Below are 14,003 nucleotides of genomic sequence, written 5' to 3' on the forward strand. Positions count from 1 at the left end.
TATCATTATTTGCTAGTGACAAAAGTTTGAAAAGTTAAACAATGATTAAAGTGATGTAGCAAAGGTTCAGAAATAGAATAAATTCAGTTGAATAAAACTAGCGATAAAGATCACCTAAATAAAGATTTAGAAACCAAAATTTCAGAGCTCCTGAGGATTTACATTATGCTGCCAGCCTGCACAACATTATTCATTTTAAGGCTCTAGGGCACCATGCAAAATTATTTTTTGTCGATTATTCAGTCTCTTTACCAGTTACAAATATTTCTTGCCAATGAAAGTGTCTAAAATATTTGCTTACACTGATGTTCAACCAGTGATCACTTTGCAATTTTTTCCTGTAACATGCATGATCTAATGGGATCAAAACAGCCTTGTGTAGATAAGATCTTTAAATCTCTTCTTGAACCATCTGCTCTCTTAATTAAAAAAATAAAATAAAATAAATGCACTCATAATCTCCCATCAGAGTTGACTGAATCTGAACAACAGATTACATAATCAGTTTGTGTTAGACAAGTAATATGTAACTGGATAAGCAAAAATGTATTGTCCTAGTATGTAAACATGACAGTGAACATCACATTTGAATTTTGAAATTGCAAGTAAATGTAGATAGATGCGTGGCGTGTGACAGTTCTCTACGTGTAAGAGTATTGGAATGTATGCAACTACTACTTCCCTATATCTATTTCTTGGGTGTGAACAGGGCAGTGCTGCCACAGCTGAGGCAGTTACTTCGCCTTGCTGAGTAATGCACTGTCATTGCTGTTGTGAACTCTGTTCGAGCAAAATGGTCACGTTGGTACATCATAGACTGTTCGATGTATACATGAGAAGAGCGAGATCACAGCAAAATTATATTGCCAATATATTACCTTACGGAATGTAAAATAAACACAACACGCGTCAGTGTATGTAAACAGGTTAACTTCATATTGCTAAATGATGTACCTAAGAAGTAAATATGGTGCTGGAAATTCATTTGTGAAATTCAAATTATGGCAGAAGAAAACTACGTAGTTAAGTGGTTGATTGGCCAACGAACAAGATTAAAAACAGTGTTAGTCTTTCAGATAAGCTTCTTCAGATCTTGCTAACACTCAGGTGACCGCATACCCAACTTTTCCTGTAAAGTATCGCTTGTTTCACCTCTGACAATAACTTATGTTAAAAGTGGCAAGTTCCAGTGTCGTTGAGAGTCCACTGCAAACTGTAGGTTCCATAATTGATGGGGCAAGAGCACATTAAACTACAGTTTACGTAAGTCAGTCAGTTTAAAGGTTGGAGGAAAGCAAGCACACATTATACTCACATTAAAATTGCTTCCTGATTGACATTTCAGTGAGTCAGGTGGTAGGGGTTAGCCACCACCTAGTCATAGTTCTTTCTTGTGGGCCACATGCTGCTGTGTTGCCTGTTCTGGAGGTACGTACAGCATCTTGTGATGTGTAACTGGCTGCACACTGACAGGCCCCCCCACCCAAATCCTGTCATTGCAATCTGATGGTCACAAAGTAATTTTAATTAGAGTATAACTCCTGTATGACTGTATGTAGTAAAGCACTATATCATTCAAACCAACCATTGGATTGAGGACAGTGTTAGTTTATGGCAAATAAAGCTCCCATCATTGCATTAAGGATGAACTTCACATCTTGTTTGTTGTCACTTCCTCATGATGATACACACCTAAAGTACTGCATCATTTCCACACTCATAGAATAGTTAACACTGCAAGGGGCCCATTTGAGAAGATTGTATGTCTGATAACATTTGTTTTAGTTACGTAGAATGTGATAGTACTGTTAATTTAACACCATTAAATGTATGTATGTTTCTGCAGACCTGTAATATAGGTATCTGCTTCAAATGGAAGCAATGGAGACGTGTTTGTGATAGGTATGAGACATGCTCAGGAAATCAATATAGGTCTATATTTTACTAACTAGTCTTCTCAATATTGAGACGGCATACCAGTCAGACCAAATATATCATCATATACCCTGTTGTTGCTTCAATGAAGTAGTTGTATTTCTGATAACTGTGAAATGTGAAAACTTGATGGCAACAGAACCACAAATGCAATATCATTGAGGCTTGCAAGCACCAAACTCTCTTGAGTTTTTGGTTGGCTACCATGGGGCCTCAGCCCTCAGGGACTCAGCATTTGTTGGCTGAGTATGGGCTTGGTGACCCCGGGGTTCCCGAGCTGGGGACTGGTAAGCGCCGCCAGTTATCTGCAACTGTAAGCTCTGGGCATGCTTCAGCGGCCACCATGCAGCCTGAATTTTGAGGATGGAATAAACCTGTATAAAAAAACCCAATCTCAAAGTGTGCTGTGCGCTGAGGAGATGTATGGCTGTTGAGGTGGAACAGTCCTTACAAGGGAACCTCCCCATCGCACCCCCCTCAGATTTAGTTATAAGTTGGCACAGTGGATAGGCCTTGAAGAACTGAACACAGATCAATGGAGAAAACAGGAAGAAGTTGTGTGGAACTATGAAAAAAATTAGTAAAATATACAAATGTAGTAGTCCATGCGAAAGATAGGCAACATCAAGGATACTCAGACGTTAGGATCGCCGTGGTCCTGTGGTTAGCGTGAGTAGCTGCGGAATAAGAGATCCTTGGTTCAAGTCTTCCCTCGACTGAAAATTTTACTTTCTTTATTTTTGCAAAGTTATGATCTGTCCGCTCGTTCATTGACGTCTCTGTTCACTGCAACAAGTTTAGTGTCTGTGTTTTGCGACCGCACCGCAAAACCGTGCGATTAGTAGACAAAAGGACGTGCCTCTCCAATGGGAACCGAAAACATTTGATCGCAAGATCGTAGGTCAACCGATTCCTCCACAGGAAAACACATCCGATATATATATTCTATATGACACTGGTGACGGCATGTGCGTCACATGACAGGAATATGTTGTCGACCCACCTAACTTGTACACTTAGCGAATGGGTAAAAGGATTCTTCTACCTTGCTCGATTTAGGTTTTCTTGTGGATGTGATAATCACTCCCAAAAAAGTGATGAAAACATAAGAGTTTGTCACATAAACTGAAAATAAAAAATTAAACTTTTCACTGCAGGGAAGACTTGAACCAAGGACCTCTCCTTCCACAGCTACTCACGCTAACCACAGGACCACGGCACTCCTGAGCTTATATTCTCCTTGATGTTGCCTATCTTGCACATGGACTACTCAGTTTGTATATTTTACTAATTTTTTCATAGTTCCACACAACTTCTTCCTGTTTTCTCGATTGATCTGTGTTCAGTTTTTCAAGGCCTATCCACTGTGCCAACTTATAACTAAATCTGAGGGGGGTGCGATGGGGAGGTTCCCTTGTTAGTGGGCAACCTCTGGGGAACCTGCCGCACCTCAGTTGTACTAGACTTACTCAGGCACGCAGGGCTCTGTGAGTGGACCCTTATTTCCCTAGCTGCTCGTGGGACCGAAATGGACACTCAGAAATTCTCTTTACCCCTCTCAGCGGAAAGGGTGCCAGTCGTCCTGATACAATCAGTTGTAACAGAATGCATTTCTTATTGTTAAAAGAAAAGAGGGGAGTTTTGACAAAGTTTTGCCATTTTACGTACAGAAAGGCTTAGAAGAAGGCATTGCTGGCACCTTAAAATCTTTTAAGCACTTGCGAAATGGAACCCTGTGTTGGTTGCAACATCTAGCTTCCAACAAGTCAAGAATCTTCAGAAAGCATAATGCCTTGGGGAGTTCGTGCTGGAAACTGAATTGCACAACACCTTGAACTTACAACAAAGGTGATGTGACTTGAAGGGATCTGGTTGACATTCCCCAAGAAGAACTGAAAGTTGCATGGTCCCAGACAGGCATTGTCGACGTACAGCACATTATGAAATGGGTAGATGGTGCTTTCGTGAAGTCATTTGTTTATCCTTACTTTTAACAGCACCAAATTACCAGATCATTTGAAGGTGGGTTTCCTACGTTTCAGTGTACGGCCTTATTACCTCAATCCAATGCTGTGTTTTAAATGCCAGCACTTTGTGCACAGTACTCTCAGCTGTAGAGGGAAAGCCACTTATGGGAAATGTGGTAAAGCTGCTCATGAGGGAGTTAGTTGCTGCTCTCCTCCAAAGTGTGTCAACTGCTCTGGCGATCACCCTGTGTGGCTGAGCATTTTGTCCTAACTACTGCCAATGCAAGCAAGGATCCTGTGTTTCATTGCTACTGTGCAACTCTAGAGAGGGAAAAGTTGGACTTCAGGTTCAATGGTTCTGAGGCCTACAACTCCCCTTTCTCCATGTGGGAGCTCGAATCGGCACTGGCTGAGACTGCTGGCACTGCACCCTGTAATGACCACATCTGGTACTGCATGCTTAGACATTTTCCAGCGGCGTCCCATGAAATCCTCCATGAATGTTTTAATCTAATATGGCAGACAGGCAACTTTCCCAACTCATGGAGGGAGGCAATTCTGATCACTTTACTCAAACCATCAAAGGACCACACGTGTCCAAGTAGTTATGAGAGTATCGCTTTGACGAGCTGTATAGGAAAGATCCTGGATTGGATGGTTAACCATCGTCTGGTCTGGCTGTTGGAGACCAGGCACGTCCTTAGCCGCTCTGTGTGGATTTTGAAAATTTCGGCCCACAGTGAACCTGACCCTCTTAGAGGCAGCTATTCGGCAGGCTTTCCTCCATAAGCATCTCTGTATTGGCACTTTCTTCAATATAAGTAAGGCATACGATAATACTTGGAGACACTACATACTCGTGCAACTGCACAAGTGGGGTTTATGTGGCCATCTCCCCATTTTCATTCAGTCTTTTCCGTCGCAGCGTTTTTTCAGACCTGAGTTGGTGACACACTGTCTGATTTGAGCAGGAGACACTGTCTGATTTGAGCAGGAGAACGATGTCCCAAAGAGCAGTGTTTTAAGTGTTACCCTTTTTGCCATAGTCATAAACAGTATAACATCTACGGTAAGGAGTCCAGTACAGTGCTCCTTATTTGTGGATGATTTTGCTCTTTGCTGTTTTGTTCCTCCCCCAGTGAGCTGTCAGTTTCAACTTACGATGTGGCAGTTAGGAGTGGGCTGCAAAAACTTCTCTCTCTGCCTGCATTGTATATGGGGGACACTATCCTACATTTTAGAGATACAGTGCAGTTTCTGGGACTCATTTTTGACTCCAGGTTGTCACGGTTGCCACACCTGCGAGACCTTGAAAGCCAGAACCCTGAAGGCACTGAACGTCCTCAAGTACCTCAGCCACAGGTCATGAGCAGACAGGGTGCGTCTCCTCCAGTTTTATTGCGCTTTTGTGCATTCGCAGCTGGACTATGGGTGCATGGTGTATGGGTCAGTGGGGCCCTCTTATTTGTGGATCCTTCACGCTGTCCACCATACGGAGATTCAACTGGTCATGGGTGTTTATCGGACCAGTCCTATGTCCAGTCTTTGTGATGAGGCGGGGGAACCGCCATTTACCATTTGGCGGCAGCTCTTGCTGGCACGCCAGGCTTGTAAGTTTCTTGCAGCTCCAAGCTCACCTGCTCAAAATGTTCTTGCTCATCCGCCTCTGGACAGTCTTTTTTTTCCCACCGTCCCCGAGCCACAATGCCGCTTGGGATCTGTGTGCAACGTGTGCTGGAGTACCTCAGTGTGGAGCCCATACAGCCCCAAATCCATGATTTTAACTGCCTGCCACCCTGGTTACTGGAGAGGCCCAGGCCCAGAGTGATTTTAAATTTGGTGCAGTACAAGAGATTGCACTCCTGCCATTGTTTTTAATGCAACATTTTCTGCTATTTTATCTTAGCACCACAACTATGTAGCTATTTTTATGGATGGGTCGAAATGGGGGGGGGGATTCTGTCAGTTGCTCTGTTGTTTTTTGGGATCGTGTCCTCAAGGTCAGACTGCCTCAAGCGTTTACTATCTTCTATGCAGAATTGTCTGTGATCTTGCGGGCACTGGAGCAGATGAGACGTTCTTCCCATCCTAAATTTCTTGTCTGTTCTGACTCACTCATTGCAATGTTTATATCCCGCAGGTAAAATAGTCCAATCCCTCCTCCAACTAAAACGACTGGGGAAGGAGGTGGCTTTCTGCTCGGTTCCAGGGCACGTCAGCATTGCTGGGAACAAAAGAGCAGATCTCTCAACCAAGGAGGCATGTCTCGGTCTGCAAGTGTTTCAGTGTGCCATCCCCCTGCACGCACTTGCCTCTGAGTTCAGGAGTAATGCGTCAGTGGGAGGATGGGTGACCGGAAATGACTGACAATAAGCTCCTTTGAGTCAAGTCCACAATGTGTGTGTGGTGTACTTCCTTCCAGCCCCGTAGACGGGACGACGTTCTCCTGTCAACTGAATTTTTTTTATTCATCGTAACCGTATGGCAAAGGACACTTAATCTTTAGTTCAGAACCTCCGTCATGTCTACAGCATATTTTGTAGACCTTTCTCAGAGTGGAAGTCCTTGTTTTTAGCTCTTTCCTCCCATCTATTGGGCTTAATGTGTAGTGGCTTTTAACTCCTTTTTTGTCTTAGTGTTTGAAGGTTCTGACATGTGCGCATATGACCTTAGTTGTTTTTGCGCCCTAAAACAAAACAAACGAAACTGACATGCCAGGTTTATTTGTGTAGTAGTGGATGGAAAGCAGAGGAGATTAGTCAGTAGCATGACACTTTTGTGCCCAAGTGCTAGTGAACAAGTGTTGTTTCTCCACGAATTGCTTTGGTCCTAGTAATCTACATCAAATGTTACAGTAAGGTTATGGTATTCTGCTTGAGAAACTAGTACTTTATATTACCAGCCAAATTTTAGCTAGGCAGTATGCAGTTTTGCTTGCAGAAAGCTGCCAGTAAGGCATGGTTAACTGTATACTGAGAATTGTTAACTAAGTCTGAGATGCTAATTTATTTATTTATTTAATTTATTTATTTTTTTTTATGAAACATTTCAACAATTGGTCCTAACTGAAAGGTGTTTGAGTAATGTTTGTAATGACTATGAAGTTGCATTTTATTACAGTGTGTTTATAAGAAGGCCCCTCTCTGACTGACACTCAGGACTGTAAGGAAGAATGCCTTGCCCTGTATATAAACAGAAATGGTGCAGATGGAACTAGCATTGATTCTGTTTTGCAGTGCTTGTGTTATCTGTGTTCCTACACAAGCAGAAGTGACATAACTTTGAAACTTCCTGGCAGATTAAAACTGGGCACACAGTTTTAATCTGCCAGGAGGTTTCATATCAGCGCACACTCCGCTGCAGAGTGAAAATCTCATTCTGGTGACATAACTTTCCTAAATTCCAGTGTCATAGTAAAGAGAGAAAGCTCTGTGATAAACTGTAGGTGACTCTTTTCTCATTTAATCACAGAAACATGACACAGCATAGAAAACTCTTAACAATATATTACTAGTTAACATTGGCAGCAGTCTGAAGAAAGAAAGAAAAATACTACCTGCCAGCATCACCAGATTAAACTGCTGAACTGCTAGCAGCCACCAATGTGAAGTGTCTTCTTAGTGTGTACCTTTCTTGTACAGTGAAATTGTTGAGGTCATCTATTTTTAAATGCCTGAAATATTCTTAAATTGTAAAATATTTTCAAATTTGATGAACGGCTGCCTTGTTGCCAATGGATAACAAAATTCATTGTCACTGTCATCCATTTACATGTTAGAGATATACTCAGAACATTATTTACACAGTGTCTCATTTTAGTAATCTTAAGGTTTGTTTGTTTGCAGCTGTTTTTAATAAACTGTGATCTTGTGTTCCTTTGTCAGCTGTCATTGAAGAGATAGACTGTAAAATGTTTCAAAATATGTTTACAATTTGTAAATGGAGGTCAGTAGAATGTATAATTCCCTCCAAAGATGGGGAAACTATTAGTGTTTGTGGCTTAGTTTCACTGTAGACAGTGTCAGTCACGTTTGAATAGTTGAACATAAAAATGTGGCACGTGAATGCATCTCATTGAGTCTCTACAGTTTGACTGAATGTTTACAAGGTTGCCACAAATTCTGGAAATTGGGGAATTTCAAATGTGTCAGGGAAATTGGGGAAATGTCAGTGAAAAAACTGAAAAAAAAATCCCTTTGTCTCAGTAGATGAAATAATGTTTACTGATGTCGTGCATTGTCACTGGCTGGGCGCAGCTGAGTTCATGCGCCCCTTCCTTACTCCCTCATTCTTACTGCTTCTCCCCTTTCTACCATTCCCCTCAGCTGTCAATCAGTGCTGCCACCTCTTCTTGTCGCTAGCCTGACAGCGGCCGATGGGAGGCAGGGAGGCGTGAGTAGTAGTTTGTTTGGATCTGATTCTCAGAGACTGTTGACACAACGGCCGGAAACAGTGGTCACATGTGCACGAGTTGTCTGAGTGATCGTGTGTGTGCGTGTGCGCTTTTGTTTTCTGACAAAGGCTATGGACAAAAATTTAGTTGAGAGTGTGTGATTGTCCTTTATATGTGCCTGTCTGTGGCTCAGGGATCATATTTACCATGAGTTGCTATCCATCCTCATTAGTATAGATTCTCAGAGTATTGGTGCAAGTTATCTATTGCATGGATTGATCACTGTGGCTTCATTTCAGCAACATAGTGTCTGTGACACATGACTAGTTGGCCACATGAATGAACTTCCAAGATGGACCAAAACTGCAGGCCATTTCTGTGGGGTATCTCTAATGGATTGGGCCTGCCTATCTGAAGCTGCTCATTTCCCATTAATATGCAGGCCCTGCCTGTTGGATCTGGCCTGCGGGCCAGGTCTGTTTGTGTATGACATAATGCGAAGGATTTTGCACAATGTATCCATGGAACCAGGACTTGGTGCGATGAATGTAAGGAATTGCGACTGTCTCACTGCAAGTACATTGTACAGTGCAGCATTTTAGAGACATTTAATATACTCTAGTACATTTTGGCACTTCATAAGTAGTTTATATATCAGAAAGTATAGACGGTAAGAAGAAAAAAAATTGTGGCAGTCGCTGGCAGTTCGTACACTATGTATTCTTGTATTTCTTCAAAGAAGAAAATATGCAGTACCTGTGAAGTAATAGATGTACACAATGGGTAATAACAAACATAGAACAACCAACATTTTATTGGCGGTCACCTATAGTGTTGGTTTATACGATTGTTCCCAGTCGTCTTTCAAGGGGCCTACTTTTTTTTCTGAGATTATTTCTGAAATCAGTGAAGGTATTTTAAATCAGTCTAGAGACTCCAACGAAATGCAAATTTTTGTCACCAAACATCTTTAGTTTTATTGAAATAAAATAACATTTTTGGTCTTAATGAACCACACATACCATCAGGCTTGCTCTCTCCATCTAAAAGCAGTTATTACAAAAGACGTTATGTTACTACTTCAGATTTTCACTCACTCATTTAGAAGTACAGAAGTCCTTACAATCTTTTTTGTCCAATTATGTCTTTATTTACCCTTGAAATGTCAAAATTTCTTAGGGAAAAAATGCCAAAACTTGTGTGGAAATAAGGGAATTTCACTTTGGGAAACTTGACAACCCTAGTGCAGCACTTGGCTTAAAATAGACTTCGCATCAGTTTCAGCCACTGTGAATGCTGATATTTTGTTTAGTATATAAGGTCAATTCCAGATTGTAGAGTGGATGTCTTTAGTGTGAAAGTAACCAGTATCATTTGTGTAGCCATTACACAGCACCTGCAGTTCAGTTTTGGGAAAGTGGGAACATAACACAAATGTTGGTTGTGTTACTACATGATTGTCATTTTCATCACACTTTTTGCAATACTGTTTATAAAAATGAGTATTACAAAGACAAGTGTTAATCAGTTCATTTGTTTTCTTACATGAAGTATTTAATAGCCCATTTTTTGTCTGATGTTATACGTAGAAACATGTTGCAATATTAGTTTGTGAGCAAGATAATAAAATAGTGTCATTGGTAGTGGTGTACCTAAACCTGTTAACCAGTTTTAAAATTGATTAGTGGTCAAATAATGGCCATCTTGACCATAATTTGTTACAGAATCTGTATTGTGCTGCATCACTAAATACGTTAAGAAGGCAGGTTACTGGAAACAGTCTTGAAAGTTGATTCACATTACTGTGGTGTCTGCAATTTCTTTTAACAATGGCCATTTTGTTAAAAATACACATTTACCCTTCTGTAATTAGGATATGAAAATAATTTTTCTTATTGCCAACTTGAATTATATTCAGCCTGTTTCTTTAAGTGTACTAATATTACCATAATTTTCACTAACATTTGCTGCATTAAAAAAAGTGGAAGTAGTTAGCTATGGAAAAGACTGGAGTAATGTTTACACACACACACACACACACACACACACACACACACACACACACACACGTCTCTGTATGTGAGATTTCAGCTTAATGAATTATGAATTCTCTTTAAATAGGAGCACATGGCCAACAATCCGAACTGTCATTCATTCAGCAGCAGTACAGTCATGACAATGAGCAGTGGACCAGATGGAAAGCAGCAGGTATTTACTGCCTTGATAACAACTACTCGTTCTTATGCCGATTGTAATTTTTTACTTGCAACATGGGAATTCAGTTTATTTTACAAATAAATGAATTATATTTAAGGAATGTGACATACACTAATGTACAGGAAGTTTACATTATATTTCTGCAACATCTGATGGTAAAAATTTTAGAAACTTGTCTAGACAAATTTTCTTTAAAGCAACAGATGAAGAGGATTTGTCTTGGAAATCATATAGCAGCAGTAAAAATTGTATTTCTGAGGCTTTTGTAGTGTGAATTGATAAAATTCTAAATTACCAATCAGGTTGACACTCCATTCTTTGGCATAGTATTTACATGGTCGTGCTCAGGTGATGTGACTGATTATCCTGGACATGATTACTGTGTTGACCCAAAAATGAATGAATGGCCACCATCCGGTCTCCAAACATACCAATCACTAGCAGTGTTGTCATTATAACTGCACAGCCCCTCCCCTACTACTTGACATCTGTGTCACCAAATATGCTTACAACCTTAACAGAATCTCTATATGCAGTATCCTGTTCTGATAATCCAGTAAAAAATGTCCCTCCATCACCAACAAAACCATTACTTATGTGAACTACTCTGTTGAATATTCCCTTAACCACATGGGCCTTGAAGGGCAGAACTTGCCTATTATAGTGCCATGAAATAAGGGATATTGTGCCATCTGCACTGCCCCCCTCCCCTTTCCCAACCCTGCCAACCGCAATTGCCGTCCCAGGCTTGTCCTTCCAGTTAAGACACATTCATTTTGTCTCTCATCACAGATGCCTACATGAACAACTGATTGTAAACAGTTTTCTGTGTAAGGTCACTAGCTCATGTATATAAGTGGGGAATGAGTGGTTGTGTTCCTCATTTTATCTATTTGATATTGTTCAAGGCTGAACTTCTGAACAAATCGGCACAGCAGCCACGAAAGCTAGAATGTCCTGGATCACCAAAAAGCCTATAGTCTCAGATTTGTCAAAATCACAACTTAAATAACAGAGCAAGGTGGCAACTGGATAAATGTTCAGGGCAGCCAGGATTTAAAACTGTCTGGTTATTAAGGTTTCCTCAGTTTGTTTCAGGTAAATACTAGAATCTCTTCTCTCCCTTCCCCACAAAAAAGGGGCTGACAATTGCTTCTACATCCATCTTGTCAACCAGGTAATCAACTGTTACACTCTCACAAGAGGCCACTGCCAAACTGTGGCAAACCCCAAACTTGACCATCCAGTTGCCGAACATGGGCACCACAGCACAAATGACTCCATCAGCTGTGTCACTACATGAGCCGTTATGCATACGCCATTCCAGCACTAGTTTCTCTGAACTACACAGGTGGGAATTCTCTTTACAGCATATCCCGCACTCAAGCAGTTATACTGTCCTAAAACTCTACTAACCTGTTTCCCACTGTCTCCATTTACCATTTCCCTTTTCTCTCTTTGGTCCCCACCAGTCCTTCCCTGTCCAGCTCATTCACTGCCTTCTCCTTCCACCCTCATTTTCCAATCCTCTTCATTTCTCTCTTCCCTTCGTATCCACCTCCATGTATTTCTTATCCCCACCTCCATCCCTCAGTAATGGATAACTGTCCTGTCAGTCTTGGTGTGTGTGTGTGTGTGTGTGTGTGTGTGTGTGTGTGTGTGTTTTGGGGTCTTGGATATAAATTTGTGTACTTCTGCTAGAGCTGCTAAGAGCTCAAACGTTATTGCAAATACTGTGTTCTGTTGAGTGTTTCTGTGTGCCCCACATCAGTCAGCTGTAGGTCAGTAGTTGCCTTTCCTGTACTTTATTTACAGATATTAAATCTTGCTCTTTTTTTTTTTCCCCTCTCGTGTGCTTCGTAGTTTCATAAGACTGCCTCCCCCCCTCCCTCTCTTCCTCTCCCGTCACCCAGGGGAGTCAAAATTCTTTTGTGAGTATGTGTTGGCCATCACGGGACCCCGTTATTTGCAGCGTTACTTCTTTACTGTCTTGCAAGCTTATAGTTTCAGTATACCTTTGCCCCACTGCCTCTCCATTGGTTGGTTTTCTTGATGCAGAACCTCCTTAGCCCTGGTTTATGATTGGGACTAGAGTTTCCACTTCCGGCATTCTCTACATAATTTCATTAAATAAAAACATTGTCCCCATTGTTGGGTTCGACCTGCCACCAATTTTCAAAATTCTCCAGAAGTGCAGATCGTGTGGGGAAGGTCGGCCAATGTGGTGTATGCTCCACTTATGTGCCTCTTCATCTCTTCACGCTCCCCTTTAATAAGATAATATACCCAAAACTGTTAATGCTTTAGCTGAAAATTCCTCATGTGTGTCAAGGAGTATGTGCTCTTCGTGACTTGGTCACATGGACTCTCAGCAATGGCTTATTGGTCTGCTGAGTGAGGCTGGGTGGCACCCTTGAGGAGAGCCGCAATTTGGAGTGGGCTGTACCATGGTAGATTAGTCCCACATGAAGCAGATGAAGTTATCTCCTGCTGGTAGCCCTATGGCCCCATCAATCTCTATGAAAGGACAGCCAACTTCTAATGCAGAGATGTGACCCTAAAATGTTCCCTTCCTTGGCTACTCTGTTTAAGGAACGTAGGGCCAAGTGGAAAGCAAAAAAATACTCCCCCACCCCAGTACTTGCTTTGCACAAGGAGTGATGGGGATTCCTTCTAGGCCACAAAGCCCTTATTCTTTGTGGAGAATCTTTATTTTAAATTTGGGGAAGCAGCTGCCATCTCCATAATGAAGACCGGGTCCTTTTTTATCAAAACGGCATCCCCCTGCCCAGTCACAGGCACTACTCACTTGTAACAAGACAGATGACATACTGGTGACAGTCACTACGTGTAAGTCTTAATATGGTTCAGGGCATCATTTCAACAGAGATCTGCTCTTACAATCTGATGAGCTGTGCATCAAATTGGAGCAATGTCATGTACATAATGGGTCAGAAGACAATACAGTCACTACCGGTGTCTTCATCTTGGTGTTTGAGGGTGATTCACTGCCTAAAAAGATTAATGTGATGGTATACTGATTCAGTGTGAAACTGTGTGTGCCCCCCTCTCCCTCAAAGTGCCTGAAATTTGCGCATATGTTTTTGCGTTGCAGTGCTAGCCCCACCTATAGAGATTGTGGATCAGCGCTGCATGCAAATGCTCCTTCTACCCCTCACTCCATCTGTGTCAGCTGTGGAAAGCATCATTCTCTCTGCTCACCAAATAGCAGCATTTTCAGGAGTGAGATTACAAGACTTTGGCCAAATTTACTTATCAAGAGGTCAAAAACTAGTACGAAAGGTTGCACCCAGTGTGTACAATGTAACATACATGCTACAGCTATGACAACGTTGCCCCCTTTGGCAATTGTGCTCTTGCCCAATTTCACCTTCTACAGTGGGCCCTTGGGGCTGCTCAACCATCCCTGCCACCCCCCACCCCCCACTCTCCCCAAGGGTTGGGTTTTCCCCTTTTGCTGCTTCCTCCAC

General features: G+C 41.8%; 1 protein-coding gene across 3 annotated transcripts in view; it reads left to right on the forward strand.

Annotated features, from left to right (window-relative positions):
• Positions 1-14,003, forward strand: part of LOC126236781 (myeloid leukemia factor) — a 140,686-nt gene that overhangs the window by 36,897 nt on the left and 89,786 nt on the right. For all 3 annotated transcript variants that reach the window (XM_049946361.1, XM_049946359.1, XM_049946360.1), the window contains exon 3: positions 10,417-10,503. In XM_049946361.1, coding sequence (XP_049802318.1) covers positions 10,417-10,503 — 87 coding nt within the window. The remainder of the gene's footprint in view (positions 1-10,416; positions 10,504-14,003) is intronic.

This window comes from Schistocerca nitens, chromosome 2 (assembly GCF_023898315.1).
Source record: "Schistocerca nitens isolate TAMUIC-IGC-003100 chromosome 2, iqSchNite1.1, whole genome shotgun sequence".
Taxonomy (NCBI): domain Eukaryota; kingdom Metazoa; phylum Arthropoda; class Insecta; order Orthoptera; family Acrididae; genus Schistocerca; species Schistocerca nitens.